A 16,527-nucleotide genomic window follows, 5' to 3' on the forward strand; every position below is an offset into this window, starting at 1 on the left:
CTTTCCATATAAATAACGTAGACATGCTTTCTTTACAACTTGCTGAAAAAACATTCTTACATATTTAATTTCAGCTGATGTTTATTTTAAAGATAATTAAAATTATTTAAAATGATGAACATCAACAGCCTGAGGTATCAAAATTACATTACAAACCACAGAAGAGGGCAAATTCTTCAGCAGGATAGCGCTCCTTCTCATACTTCAGCCTCCACATCAAAGCTCCTAAAAGCAAAGAAGGTCAAGGTGCTGTAGGATTGGCCAGCCCAGTCACCAGAAGTGAACATTATTGAGCATATCGGAGGTAAGATAGAGGAGGCATTGAAGATGAATCCAAAGAATCCTGATGAACGAAGTGATTTGAGTCATTGCAGAGATGTATGGATGCAGTCCTTCAAGCTCATGATGGAGTCAGACACAATATTCATTCTGTCTCCACTGCAGCAGGACTTTATATTCTACACTGGACATTATTTCTGTTAAGTATCAAAACTTTTGTCCAAGCAAAGTCAGACCTTACTGTCCTAATGAAATAATAAAAAATCAAGGCATGATCATATTTGATTTGGGTGAAATAAGCGTAATCTAGAGGCCTTTGCCTTTTATATAAGCCACTTCTGATACCAAATGATCAACTAGAAGTCAAGTTATTATATGCTGTTCCTAAAACTTGGATAGGTGACAAGACTTTTGTCAGGTGGTGTATTGTTAATTATTAGTTAATGCATTATCTAATGGGACCTAATTGTAAAGCACAACCTCAGAAATACCAGAGAATCGATTCAGCCAGAAACTCTTTATTAACAAAAATATTTTAACAACAACAAAATCTTTTTATTTACAAAAAAAAAAACTTTAAAATTTACAACCGAACTATTCCAAGTAACAAAAAATATAAATCACATAACAAAAACCTGATTGTAACAAGAAATCAGCGCTGATTAGTACTTACAAATCTTCTTACGAGCCTTCGCAAACAGCTTAATCTCCTCCTCGGAGCGAATGTACGACTCGATTTCACTGTCTGAAATGTCTTCATCTCCGGTGACCTCCAGCGGCGCTTCGTTTATCTTCTGCCTCTTTTGACTCCTCACGCAGGGCGGCAAAAACAAGTGCCTTTTACCCCAATGATCCGGAGGCAGCTCACAACCCTCATCTTCTTCATCAGGAGGACTTTTACATTGGGTCTGCACAGTGCTCTTTGAATCTGACAGCTCACTTTCTGAGTATTGTGATGTTTGAGTCTCTTCCAGTTGTTTCTCGTAGTGTTTTACAGCCAGTATAAGCAGTGCTTTGCGGTGCTTCAGGATGTCCTCCACCAGCGTGGTTACAGTGTTCATCTGGATGTCTGTAGGCCTGACCCAGGGCAGCTCTCGGCCTAGTTTACACAGCACTTCCAGCAGCTCGTTCAGTCGCTTGTTTATCGTATCTTTGCTTTTGCACCACAGCTGCTCTGGAGCTTTGGCAATCTTGCAGAACTTCATCAAGGAGTATTTCATTCGGGCCTGCGAGAGATTGGAGCAATAGTTCACCATAAAGGTAGTTCTGTTATCATTTCCTGCTGACATGGTGACTGTCGTAACAGACAATAACAACAGTGATTTCTGATCATCTGTGATTTAGACGGTGCTATTCATTCAGCTTAGTTCCATTTTTTAGCAGGGGTCGCCACAGCGGAATGAACCGCCAACTGTTTTGGGATATGTTTTATGCAGCGGATGCTCTTCCAGTTGCAACCCAGTACTGGTAAACACCCATACACTCACATTCACACACACTTATACACTATGGCCAATTTAGCTTACCCAATTCCCCTATAGCGCATGTGTTTGGACTGTGGGGGAAATCAGATTTTTTTTAAAAATAAAAAACCTGAAAAATCACATGTACATCAGTATTCAGAGCCTTTGGCGTGAAGCTCTAAATTGAGCTCAGGTACATTATGTTTCCACGGATCAATCTTGAGATGTTTCAGCAGCTTCATTGGAGTTCACCTGTGGTCAATTCAGTTGATTGGACATGATTTGAAAAGGCTTACACCTGTCTATATAAGGTCCCAGGGTTGACAGTGCATGTCAATGTAATGTAATGTATTTTTTATTTAATGCCATGTCAGCAACCAAGGCTATTTTCATGGCAGGAATCTTTCAACAAAAAAATATACAATTTAAAAATGAACAAACAAAATAAAACATAAATTAAATAAGATTTTTTTGTGTTAATACATGATAAAAATTCTAAAATCTTTTCTGGTTTCACTTTGTTAAAAATGTCCTTAAAAGAGTCAATTTCATGAAAAAGTCTTCTGGAATCAGTAAAAGCAGGACAGTCCAGTAAAATGTGTTTTATAGTAAGAGGAGTTTTGCAGCACAATCACTGAGTAGGGTTTTACAGTGCATGTCAAAGCTCAAACCAAGCATGAAGACAAAGGAATTGTCTGTAGACATCAGAGAGAAGGTTGCCTCGAGGCACAAGGCTGGGGAAGGTTACAGAAACATTTCTGCTGCTCTGAAAGTTCAAATGAGCACAGTGGCCTGCATCATTCGTAAGTGGAAGATGTTTAACCACCAGGACTCTTCCTAGAGCTGGCCGGCCATCTAAGCTGAGCGATCGGGGGAGATAGGCCTTAGTCAGAGAAGTGATCAATAACCCGATGGCCACTCTGTCTGAGCTCCAGCATTCTTCTGTGGAGAGAGGAGAACCTTACAGAACCATCTGTGCAGCAATCCACCAATCAGGCCTGTATGGTAGAGTGGCTAGACTGAAGCCACTCCCCGCCTGGAATTTGCCGAAAGGCATCTGAAGGACTCTCAGACCATAAGAAACTAAATTTTCTGCTCTGATCAGACTAAAATTTAACTCTTTGTAGTGAATGCCAGGCGTTACGTTTGGAAAAAAACAGGCACCGCTCATCACCAGGCTAATACCATCCCTACAGTAAAGCATGATGGTGGCAGCATCATGCTGTGGGGATGTTTTTCTGCAGCAGGAACTGGAAGACTAGTCAGGATAGAGGGAAAGATGAATGCAGCAATGTGCAGAGACATCCTGAATGAAAATCTGCTTCAGAGTGCTCTCGACCTCAGACTGGGATGACGGTTCATCTTCTAGCAGGACAATGACCCAAAGCACACCAAAATATCAATGGAGTGGCTGAACAACACCTCGATGAATGTCCTTGAGTGGCCCAGCCAGAGCCCAGACCTAAATCCTATTGAACATCTCTGGAGAGATCTGAAAATGGCTGTACAACATCGCTTTCGTTCCAACCTGATGGAGCTTGAGAGGAACTGCAATAAGGTATGGCCAAAAATTCCCAAAGACAGGTGTGCCGAGCTTGTGGCATCATATTCAAAAAGACTTGAGGCTGAAGTCGCTGCCAAAGGTGCATCAACAAAGTATTGAGCAAAGCCTGTGAATACTGATGTACAGGTGATTTTTCAGCTTTTTCATTTTTAATAAATTTGCAACAATTTCTAAAACTCTTTTTTTCACAATGTCATTATGGGGTATTGTGTGTAGAATGTTGAGGAAATAAATAAATGAATTGAATTCATTATGGAATAAGGCTGTAACATAAATAAATGTGGAAAATGAATGAATGCTTTCCGGATGCACTGCATTCTGACTTTAAAAATTTTCTTTCAGAATCACAAAAAAATTAAATGAGTCATGAGAAAAAGGCCATTTCAATAATTAGATAAAACACTCACCAACGGATTTAGCGACTGCCAGGCCACATAAACCGCAGCTAAGAAGAGAGGGAACGGCCGGCGTCCCGTCAGGATCCAGGTGTCAGCTGCCAGCTCAAGAAGAGCAGACGTTTGGTCCACCAGCCGCTGTTGCGCTACACTGAACACCTCCTCTACCTCATCAGGAGCCAGCTTAAAACTACAACGCCACATAAACATCTCAAATTAGTGCATGGATCATTTTTTATATATTGCATTTAAACTTTAAACTCAGATAATACAGAAGTAAAAATAACAAACAAAAAACTTCACAATATTTGACATCAAGATTTATGACCTCTCTACATATATAAAATACTATAACAATGCCTTACATTTTTTTAGTGCTTTTCTGGACACTTAGGGCTCTATTTTGACGGTTAATGCACAATGTGCAAAGCGCAGGGTGCAAACGCATTCAGGACGAGTCAGAATCCACTTTTGCTAATATACGGAAGGAAAAATCCGCTTTGCGCCGTGGCGCATGGTCTAAAAGGGTTGAGCTTATTTTCTTAATGAGTTATAGGTGTGTTTTGAGAATAAACCAATCAGAGTCTCATCTCCCATTACCTTTAAGAGCCAGCTGTGTCGCACCATAAGCGCATTTGCTATTTACATGACGACTTTGTAAGTACAACAACTGAGCGTTTCACTAGCAAGAAAACAGTTAAACAGAGCATCTGCAGCGCGAGAATGAGAGATAAATCATTAACTTCAACTTTCGCTCTCGTGGATAGGAAAACCTTGTACGCACAGACATCAGTTAGTCTATAAATAATTAATTTCATTTGTTAGTGCCAAGATTTGTTTCAAAACTATTTCTAAATTCAGTTCTAATTTCCAGCAAACGAATAAATGAACAATAATAACAAAGTATGTTATATCTAAATACACATGCTGTGGCCCATATTGTCTAAAACAAATTGTTATGAATAAACTAAAAAAGCCCCCTGAGATGAAGAAGGCATGAAGGCAGTGGTTTTTATACTTATGTAGGCTAGAAAATAATATGTTTTGTAATATTGTAATCCTTTATATTTATATGCAATATCAATATTTATAATATTTATAATATATAATATTTTAATTCTTTATTATATGTGAAGATATTTGCATATTGACCTACATCTTGTTGGTATTAAGCACTGTGTAAGCGAAGCGCACAACTAACGCGCTCGTCGCTGGTCCAGAGACTGGCTTTGTTCTGGTGTATTGAAAAATCTATTAATAGTTTTCAAACCAGCGACCCGGTGACCTTCTTGCTGTGAGGCGACAGCACTACCTACTGCGCCACTGTGTGTCCCCCATATATATATATATATATATATATATATATATATATATATATATATATACACACACACGCACGCACGCACACAGCATGTTTGATAATATTTTTTCTTGTTTTATTTCGGCTAGAATAAAAGCAGTTTTAACTTTTTAAAACAGCATTTTAAGGACAAAATCATTAGCCCCTTTAAGCTATTTTTTTTTAATCGACTGTCTACAAAACAAACCATCATTATACAATAACTTACCTAATTACCCTAACCTGTCTAGTTAACCTTATTAACCTAATTAAGCCTTTAAATGTCACTTTAAGCTGTATAGAAGTATCTTGAAAAAATATATAGTCAAATAATATTTACTGTCATCATGGCAAAGATAAAATAAATCAGTTATTAGAGATGAGTTATTAAAACTATTTTGTTTAGAAATGTGTTGAAAAAAAAATCTGCTCTCCGTTAAACAAATTGGTGAAAAAAATAATCAGGAGGTCTAATAATTCTGGTTTTACCTACCTACTTACCTACCTACCTACCTACCTACCCTGACCCGATCTAATCCTGTTTATATGAAATAAACCTGCTAACGAGACAAAAACTCTCGCATGAGTTTTGAAGAACGAAACGATCCTGGATCATGTCAAAGCGTCAATACCCAAATCCAGCTAATTGAGTAATCCACGTACAAATAACGGACCCCTGCTCACCATTTCTGTTTGTTATGGAGGGGGTGTGGTTAAGTATGTTAGCCACGGCCAATACCTCAGAGTAATCTAAGAATTTAACTGAAAACAAACAGGAAGTGCATTTACAGATTTCAATTAAAGATTACAAAGACAAACTATTTTATTTTTTAATGAAAAGCACAGATTAATTGTTCACCACAAAACTAGCAATGGTAGCTAACAAAAACATCTGCTTAGTTTTGATTTCAGTTGTACTTTAATTGTTTTGTGAATATGAGCCTTGATTTTTTTTCCTCATCAACTAAACTGATCATGACAGAATCGGACTCACTCGTAGCAGAAGCTTTCCAGCATTCTTGTGATGCAGACTTGGGTGGTCTGCAAGTTCAGACTCTTGGTAAGCTCCTGATAAATGGTGCCCATCTGGTAATTGTCAGCATCCAGCAGGTAACCGATGGTGCCCATGAACACCGGCCAGCTGTTCTGGCGACAGATGTGGAACATGCAGCACCCGGCTAAAATCTGCTTCTTGCTCAAGCTGATGTGGAGGAAGTTGGGGTGGTTGTAGGCGCGCTCAAAGAGATTCGCCGATGCATCTTCCATACTGCTGGACAACCTGAAGATTCGACACAGCGCACGCAAACGACTGAAACCTGGAGCAGAGGAAGACCAGAGGAGATTCATTATTTGTCAATTCTGTTACTGTGATCGTTCAGTGAGCTTCTCATTCACGTTTTTAAAAACAGTAATATGATGAAAACATAATGGTGTCTGGTTTGAGGAAAGCATCTTGAGCTGAAGCACAATGATTAGTGGTTTTTGGCTTAGTCCCTTATTTATCAGGGGTCGCCACAGTGAAATGAACCCCCAACTATTCCAGCACATGTTTTATGCAGCAGATGCCCTTCCAGCCGCAATCCAGTATTGGGAAGCACCCATTCACACTCATTCACACACACACTCATACACTAAGGATAAATTAGTTTACCCAATTCACCTATAGCGCATATGTGGGGGAAAATCTATGGGCGAAACCGGAGCACCCGGAGGAAACCCACGCCAACCCTGGGAGAACATGCAAACTTCACACGGAAATGCCAGGACTTGAACCAGTGACCTTCTTGCTGTGAGACAGTGCTAATCACAGAGCCACTGTTTTGGTCTTTAACAATAGGTTAAACAACAATTAGTAACAAGATAAAATGTTCCCCATCCAATTTTAACATTAATGCACATTAATAATGCCATCAGTTTACTGTAAATTATGCATTCTGGAATGAGTCAAATAAAAAAATATATATATATATATATATATTAAGGGTGGAGCCAAACCCGAATACGGTATTCGGAAAGGCACGAATAGCGTGTTTTTACGAATACTTGATTCGAACAAATACTTGAAAAATTATTTGTATTCGGGAGCAAGAAAAACACTATCAAAAAGCAGCGTTTCCTCATGAGACCACAGTGCATGTACTTTTTTGTACCTTAATTGGGTTTCAAAGGCAGTTTATAAACGTGTAGCGGAGTTGAAGCGAAGTTTGATATTCTATTACATTATTGACGTCTGCAACCGGGTGCTCTGTTTACGCAACGTTAGCTCTGTTAGTGCGGTAATTTAGACAATAGACTGTTGACAGAGTAACGTTAACGTTCGTTTATAAAGGTTAAAACGATGCTTTTGCAGTTGTGTCGAATAGTATGCACTTATGGGAGTTATATGGTGCGTCTAAATTACTGTCTTTTGCAGACAGCAAGATATATGCTATAGGCTAGTTAACCTTAACATAGCTTCCCGTCACTTTTTATTAACTTGAAACTCCTCAAATACATTTGGGCACCCAGAAAAAGAGTGAAAAAGACTACTGCTGAGCCATTTCTTGGTCCTTCACCAGTCAAAAGAAAAAAAAAACCTTCAGGTTCTGTGTGGAAGCATTTTACAGTCAGTGGTGCTGCAGATAAAACAACTGATACTGTATAATGTGTGCAAAAGTGAAATCAGCAGAGTCAGAGATATTAAACATCTGTCAACATCTTCTATCCATAATCATTCATTCATTTCTTTTCGGCTAAATCCCTTTATCAATCTGGGGTTGCCACAGTGGAATAAACCACCAACTTATCCAGCATATGATTTTACGCAGTGGCTGCCCTTCCAGCTGCTACCCAGCACTGGGAAACATCCATACACTCTCTTTCACACACATACAATAGGGACAATTTAGCTTACCCAATTCACCTGTATTGCATGTGTTTGGACTGTGGGGGAAACCGGAGCACCCGGAGGAAACCCACGCTAACATGGGGAGAACCAGCAACCTTTTTGCTGTCAGGCGACAGTGGTACTCACTGTGCCACCACGCAACCTTCTATGTAATGTATTATCACATGCACTAAAAGCATCCTCTCCTGATACTTTCTGTGAACCCCCCACAAGCATCAATCCCCTCAATCAGCACAGCTATGTTCTGCTAAATCCTCCACAAGCACCAAACCATCAACACAGCCACATTCTGCCCCAGCAAGTCAGTTTCAAACAAAAAAACAAACAAACAAACAAACAAACTTTGTGTCTGTTCCGTGGCAGGCAGATGACAAAAGCAGGGCTGTATCTTTTAGTATTATATAGAATACTTTTGTTCTGCCAGATCTCCCAGGCAGGGTTTTATTTAGATTTATTTAGTTAATTTTAGTTTTTGGAATTCTGTGCATTGGAAAGAAGTTCTTTCAGAAGAAGAACAGTTTTTTGAAGTATTATTTGTTTTTATTCTGTCTATTCAGTGTCCTTCAACAAGAACAGTGGTGGTGGGGTTCATAATATTCACAATGGGATTTTATTAGTTGTTGGTTTAACCATGGATGAGATAATGGCTTCTATGTTATTTTCTTTTCAATGACATTTCTTGTCACATGTTCAAAAACAACAGCCAATATTGCATGTCTATAATTTATATAATGGGTATAATTAAACAATACTTTCACTATAACGTAAATTAGAAGTGTAATAGAAAAAATATATATTTTTGCGCCATTTTGAATTTTACTCGAATACAAATACAAATACAAATACTTTTCCCCCCTCAACAAATACAAATACAAATACCGGCTGCTCCGCACATCCCTAATATATATTTATATACACACACAACAGTTCTGTCTGGATATCGAATCTGATTGGTTGATAGCCATGATATATTTAAGTAATATCAGCATCCGTACAGCCTCTTTACCCTTCGTGTTTTACTCCTCCAAAATACAGCCAGCAACAAGCAGACGCTATAGTTTGACAAATATTACTGCTGTCAGACAACCAAATATACTTTTGAGGCTTTTTTAATCGAGAATGTAGTTGTTTAGATTGCAACTATGCAATTTGTTTGCAAGAATAGTGCCTATTTTAAAATATTTACAATTTCTGAGAGCTCGTCAGCGGCAGTAGATGTCTATCCAAAAGATGGCGCCAGAACCGATAAAAAGCCCTTGCTCAGTGTGTTCTCTTGAGTGCGAATTAAAAAGCTGAAAAACGGAAGCCTTGTGGTTTTTAAGGTGGACCGGATAGTCAAAAAGAAGCTGCGAATAAGAAGCTGGATTTAGCCTTGTCCCTCCTTATCGCAAACACAACAGCAGCCTGGTGAGAAATCTCTGTAGACGGATGGCATTTCATGTCACATTCAGCCTTATAATCTTAAAATGTGAGCATAATTTGCTGTTTTATCATCACCTTAAGGGGGTCACACACCAGAAGCGCCGCTTCACATTACGCTATAGAGAATCATTCAAATACTAGCTCTAAAGTGACATTAATGAATTAGTAACGTGTTCTGCTGTTCTGACATTAGCTGCAGATGTGAATGAATGGCGGAAAAAAAGTAGTTCCTAATACAAAAGAGTTTTGGACTCTCTGTGTCAGATTTCCTGATATACAGCCATAGCACACTGCCACTCGTGTGATATTGCTCATATAATTAGTGGTGTGAAAAAGTGTTTGCCTGATACTGATATCTTATTTTATCTTAACATTTAAATGAAAATAAATGTTTTTTTTTTTACATTTTATCAAACAAAATAAAATATTAGTCAAAACTAGGCCCACAAGGAATCTGCCCGTGCAGAATTCCTCAGATTCCTGCAGATTTTTAGCCCATCATTAATTTGTTTTTTTTACTTGAATAAATGTGTAAATCTATTTTTATTCAGTTTTTAAATTAATTACAGTAATATTATTGACAAATATGAAAATGTACATCCGATCTATGTACAATGCAGTTTGTAGAGTAATATTTTCAGTCTTTTAGTAGATATATTGTATGTGAGACTTGCTTTGTTCACCAAATAAAGTAAATCTAATTGAATTTGCATTGTAAACATTAAATAAAAGTTTAAAAGGTATAATTTAATTTCATATTTTAAGGTTTTAGTTATGATACTCTTAAAATAATTTTGCAGAAATCCATAGACTTTTATCACAATTCCCTACAGAAATTGCAAAAAACATCAACAGATTCCGTCTGGCTCTAGTCAAAGCTAACACAAGTAAACACATCATGCCGTTTGAAAATGAAGTTTTTTTTATTATTAGGGGAAATCAAAACACAAATTTACATATCCCTGTGTGAAAAAGGTGTTTGCCCCCCTGTTAAAACATAACTCTGGTTTATCACACCTCGCTTAAATGATCTAAGATTATTTGGCACATCCAGGATATTTTAATCTTGATAACTGATCTCTGGCTAATTTGGTTCATCAAACAAGTTTGTGAATCAGATTAAAAAGTCTGGATAAACTGATCTGAGATCGCTGCATGTGTTGTGAAGGACAGATTTATCTATCCTCGAAATCATGATCAGCAATGCAATGATTGGCTGACAACACAGCAGCGTAATGACATCATCTGATTAATATTCAATTATCCATGTGAGCAAAATTACATCAAATTCATTGGAAACGGTTTGTTAAATATGACATGCAATAACTTTACACCCTGCTGAGGTCTGTATGCTTGGCCCATTCATGTGTCAAGAGCAATTTATTTAGTTTTACAGTTTTCCAGAGCAAATTCTCCTTATTATAGTAGTATTATAGTAGCCATTTTTTAATCTGTGTAAAGAATAACTCAATGTTTACAAAAGCTTTTTGATATTGGTAAAGGCGTCTGCAACTTTTATGAAGCATCAAATCACCGTTATATTAACTGTCAAAACATGTTTATGTCTGCATAAATGTGTTATTGCTTCTAAAAAGTCACATATTGTGCATGTCTTTTAACATACACAAATTGTACTAAAGCGATCTAAAAAGTTCATATCAATAAGTTGTCTTTGCACCACCAGGTGGCAGTCTTTGTACTTTCATTTCGGAGTGCAGATTGCATACGATTTATTAATATATAACTTTATTTATTTTATTAGTAACTATAACTTTAAATAGCTTTTGAAAACTTAGTATTTTCCCAAGTGTATACAACTACTACTGTAAGAAAATATCAGAATTCGCTACATACTTTCTGTATTATCTTTGCTTGAACTGAGCCAATCTAATCCTGTTTATATGAACTGAACCTGCATCCGACCAGGTTTGAGCTAGCAGAACTGTTGTCATGACAACAACTCTCAGATCAGTTTTGAAGAACGAAACGATCCTGGATCATGTCAAATCGTCAATAACCAAATACAGCTAACCGAGTAATCCACGTACGAAGAACGGACCCCAGGTCCACAAAAACCTAGCAAAACATTTCACTTTTGCAAACTAAAACACATCTAAAATAGTTTCTGGTAATAAAAACAAGCCCAAAGAAGACCTGTTATTGACTAGCTGGTTAAACACTGTTGATCTTACCAGAGACTAGATTTCGACAGGGCTTCTTAAAGGCTGCTGTAGAGGTGAAAAACGGCACAGCTGCACAACACAAGAGAAACACAAGTCAGATCAGGAGTTTTGAAGCAGAATGAATGAGGAAAAGTGAAGTGAGTGTTTTACCTCTGCTGTGCGATTCTTCACTCAGTGTGGTGGTCAGAAGACCTTCAGAGACCACTGAACCACAGTCTTCACAAACCCACTGTTTCTGAGAATACAGATCATCCTCCACCACACGAGATGAGCCGCACTCGGGGCAATTCTTCGACATTCCTGCAACATTTTAAAGGAAATTGCATACATTTAAAAAAAATAATAATAAATCAATTTCAAAATAAATAAAGAAATAAAATAAAGAAAATGTATTAAGAAAATAACATATCGTATCATTTTTGAAGTGCTTCTTTTATCCTCACTTGTAAGACATAGATATTTACATTAGACGTTGCGTAAGCTATTGTTGTCGTTATAGTTGTGCTGGGGGGGGTCGCGAGACAATGAGGGGGAGCGATGGTGGTCGCTTGGTGATTTCCAAAAATCTCATATATTTTATTAAACTATTAGAACTATCATATTTTTCCATAGCCCACAGAATCTAAAAACTAGGGCTAATTATTTTTATCTAATAATTTACTTAATATAAACTTAATATTTAATTGTTACATAAAAAAATCATGGTGACGCAGTGGCGCAGTGGGTAGCACGTTCGCCTCACAGCAAGTATGTCGCTGGGTTGCTGGTTCGAACCTCGGCTTAGTTGACGTTTCTGCGTGGAGTTTGCATGTGTGCATTTGTGTGGGTTTCCTCCAGGTGCTCCGGTTTCCCCCACAGTCTAAACACATGCGGTACAGGTGAATTGGGTAGGCTAAATTGTCCGTAGTGTGTGAGTGCATGTGTGAATGAGTGTATGTGAATGTTTCTCAGAGATGAGTTGCGGCTAAAAGGGCATCAGCTGTGTAAAAACTTGCTGGATAAATTGGCGGTTCAATCAGCTGTGGCAACCGCAGATTAATAAAGGGACTAAGCCGACAAGAAAATGAATGAATGAATGAATTAATTAAAAAATCATGTAAATAAAAAGTCATCCGCCTTTACATTTTCTTTCCATTGCATTGCTACCCCTGGGGTTATTATGCTAGATTAACATCACAGCATTTTACGGTACAATAGTAAACTTTGACACCTTTATGGCAATCGCATACAAAAAAAAAAAATAAAGGCCACGACTCCACGACTTTATTTATTTATTTAGTCCATATCGGACTCTTTCCATGTGCAATATTTGAGTGAGGTAAGTTAACCATGTCTTAAATTAAGGAACAGAATCTGATTTCCACAGTTTTAGGATGTCACTCTTAGCAATAATCATTCCATAAATTATGGTGCTTTATATATACACATTGCGATCCAGCAAAGATATCTCTGTCTGTTTTTAAATCTAGGTTGAAAACTTACCTTTTTGATTTGGCATTTTATCAGTGAGAATTGATTAAGCTATAACTATTAGTGAGAATTGTCTGTTTTAGCTATATTTTATACTTGTTCTTAGTGATTTGTATTGTTCAGTACATTGGTCAACCTTTGGTTGTGTATAATAGTGCTATATAAATAAAATTCACATTGACATTGTCGTCAAAGCCGCATTTTAGTACAGCACTAGGTTGCTGCTGGAAGGACATCCGCTGTGTAAAACATGCTGGATAAGTTGGTGGTTCATTCCACAGTGGCGACCCCTGATGAATAAAGGGACTAAAGCCTAAGGAAAATGAATGAATGCACGTATATAGCCATGTATTTTCGTTGTGGTTTATGTGTAATTTAAAACTACAAACAAATCATTAAAACGGGGTAAATGAAGTAATAACACGGTGGGGTTGAACTCGTGACAGCCTTTAACGTTAACTCTTTGAATCATTTTAACATTAATTTAATACTTAATTTACTACTGGTTACGTGGTTATAGTTTATAAACATCACAACATTACGGTTTTATAAATAAATGTAGCACTTAGCAGGTGGCTGTTAACTTATCAGCAAATGACTAACATAAGCAACCCTGTCGCAATTATTACTCGATACAAGCTTACAGTATTTATAAAAGAACACATTATTGTTTTCTGTCGCACTTACTGGCTGGCGGTGTTTGCTCTTCAGGCGCTGCTCGGAATTTTTCTCCGTCAGACGGTGATATTGTTATGAACAACTTCTCTCTGCTCTTCTTCCAACGACATGTTTACGTTTATTTTGAAGTTGAACACCGGCGCCGCGCTTCCTGATGACGTGCGCGTTGATGACCCGGGTAGAAACAAGAGTATCAGTAAAAGTTCCATAATGTTTTAACTGTAATAATAATAATAATAATAATAATAATAATAATAATAATAATAATAATAATAATAATAATAATAATAATGATGATAATAGAAAAAATAGAAATAGTCCTGTTTCGTTTTACGTTTTAATGAAGAATCCAAAACACTTATTGATAATTACGTTATGATAGCTGTTTTAACGTTAATATGATTGAATTGCCTTTTGTTACAACTAGTTTGAAAAAAAAAAGGAAATGTTTGTTGGCCAATGACTTGCTTTATAGGGATTTTAATATATGTTCACCCAAAACTGAAAATTCTGTCATCATTTACTAACTTGTTCAAAACCTGTTGGACTTTCCTTCTCCTGATAAACACAGAAGAAAAGGAAAGACAGAACCTGTAACCATTGACTTCCATAATGTTTTTTTTTTTTTTTTTTTTTGGTGAATTTTGGTGAACCTGTTCAAATTGTAGCCTCAGTTTCCTGTTCTTAGCTGACAGCATGCAGTGTGCTGTAGCCTCAAGGTTCGTCTTGACCATGTCTACATGTCTAAATGGGAGGTTGCTGCCCAACCTGCGGTTTGTGTGGGTCCTAATGCCCCAGTATAGTGATGGGGACTCTGTACTGCATAGTGAGCGTCGTCTTTCGGATGAGACGTTAAACCGAGGTCCCGTCTCTCTGTGGTCATTAATAATCCCAGGATGTCCTTCAAAAAAAGAGTAGGGGTTTAACCCCGGCATCCTGGCCAAATCTGCTCACTGGCCTCTGTCCATCATGTCCTCCTAACCATCCCCATATCATAATTGGCTTCATCATTTGGTCTCCTCTCCACCAATCAGCTGGTGTGTGTGGTCTGCTGCAAAATGGCTGCCGTCGCATCATCCAGGTGGAAGCTGGACAGTGGTGGTGGATGAGGAGATTCCTCCCCATTGTGTAAAGCGCTTTGAGTGCCCAGAAAAGCGCTATATAAATGTAAGGAATTATTATAAATGCACTGAGTTGCTGCCATGTGATTGGCTGATTAGAAATTTGCGTTAACAAGCAGTTGGACAGGTGTACCTAATAAAGCGGCCAGTGAGTGTACATTCATTAACTCAGGGTTTGTCAAACTCAATTCCTAGAGGGCCGCAGCCCTCCACAGTTTAGTTCCAACCCCGCTTCAACACACTTACCTGTAGGTTATAAACAAGCCTGATGGACTCAATTAGTTTGATCAGGTGTGTTTAATTAGGGTTGGAACAAAACTGTGCAGGGCTGCGGCCCTCCAGGAATTGAGTTTGACATCCCTGCATCAACTCATATTCCTTCGGCTTAGTCCCTTATTTATCAGGTGTCACCACAACGGAATGAACCGGCAACTATTTAAAAAGACTTTCAAAAAACATGTAATCAATTAATATATTTTTAAAAATATCTAGCCCAGCGCAAACACTCAAATATTTCACTTTCCTACAGTCTTCCTCAATCTGCAAGTAAACGGCCTACTGTGTTGTGCGGCAACAGTCAGTCCTTTATTAATGGACCATTACGTCCTCTGACACTCACTCAATGCCTTTTACCTAATTAAAAGCTTAACCTGCATTCTTAAACATGCACAATGAATGACACATGACGCTGTTCTTTGCGAGGCCACACCTGCGACCGTCTTTATTTCAAAAGCAGAGAATAATAATAAAGCTGTCAAAGGATATATAACATACAAATGATCACATCCAAATATTTACAAACTGATTCTTGTAAAGTGCTTCAATATGCATCTACAAAACATTACAGAGCTTTGCAGTTCATATAAAATATCATGAAGAATATCATATTTATAGTGCTATTTTGTTTACTTGAAGTGTGTTGCGTCCTCCAAATGCTCTGACCAAAATATTTAAACAGTATTTAAAGGGACAGTTCACCAAAAAATGAAACTGTCCTTATTTATTCGCATTTAAGTTATTCTAAGCATTAAATTTTGTTGTACACAAAAGAAGATATTTTAAGAATGTTTAAAAACAACAGCATCGATAGTATGAACACAAATACTATAATAGTCAATGGCTGTTTTAGTTTTTCAAACATTCTTCAAAGTATCTTCCTTTTCGTTTAACAGAAGAAACTTAAACAAGAGAAAGATGGCTTAATGATGACTTTAATTTTGTATTAAATACAATTTTTAATAATTAATGAATCATAACTGATTTAATAATGCAATAATTTAGGGGTGAACTATCCCTTTAAGAAATAAAACAATCCATTTGAACATTAGCCATTCAAATAGACTAAAAATAGTGACAAACACGACAAATAATATGATTTATTTGGTAACGCTTTAAAATAATGGTCCATTAGTTAATGTATTTACTAAAATTAAGTATGAATAATCTATTAAAGCCTTTAATAGCATTTACTAATGCATTATTAGCATCTAAAGTCACGCTTTTTGACATAATACCTAACATGAATTTATTTTAGATCAGTGTTAAGATGAATAAATACCATAATAAACATCTAACTCATTGTTTGGTCATGTCAGTAAACACATTAACTAATGAACCATGATTATAAAGTGTTACCATTTATTTTAACATGTAGAAAAACTGCATCTGTCACGATTAGACGAATCTAAGGCAGCCAAACCATATCATAACCATTTAGACACCATAA

General features: G+C 37.2%; 2 protein-coding genes across 3 annotated transcripts in view; both read right to left on the reverse strand.

Moving 5' to 3' along the window:
- Positions 1 to 785: 785 nt before the first annotated feature.
- brf2 (BRF2 general transcription factor IIIB subunit) lies at positions 786 to 13,808 on the reverse strand. Its single transcript, NM_001003536.1, is given in 6 exon segments — positions 786 to 1,505; positions 3,714 to 3,891; positions 6,035 to 6,356; positions 11,542 to 11,601; positions 11,683 to 11,832; positions 13,690 to 13,808. Coding segments are annotated over 5 exon segments (1,272 nt in total). The 5' UTR covers positions 11,831 to 11,832; positions 13,690 to 13,808; the 3' UTR covers positions 786 to 941.
- A 1,684-nt stretch (positions 13,809 to 15,492) lies between these two features.
- Positions 15,493 to 16,527, reverse strand: part of rab11fip1b (RAB11 family interacting protein 1 (class I) b) — a 58,660-nt gene continuing 57,625 nt past the window's right edge. For both annotated transcript variants that reach the window (XM_005164192.6, XM_005164191.6), the window contains one exon: positions 15,493 to 16,527. This exon is cut by the window's right edge and continues 329 nt beyond it. The gene's annotated coding sequence lies outside the window, so the exon portion shown is untranslated.

Source organism: Danio rerio, chromosome 10 (genome assembly GCF_049306965.1).
Source record: "Danio rerio strain Tuebingen ecotype United States chromosome 10, GRCz12tu, whole genome shotgun sequence".
Classification (NCBI taxonomy): domain Eukaryota; kingdom Metazoa; phylum Chordata; class Actinopteri; order Cypriniformes; family Danionidae; genus Danio; species Danio rerio.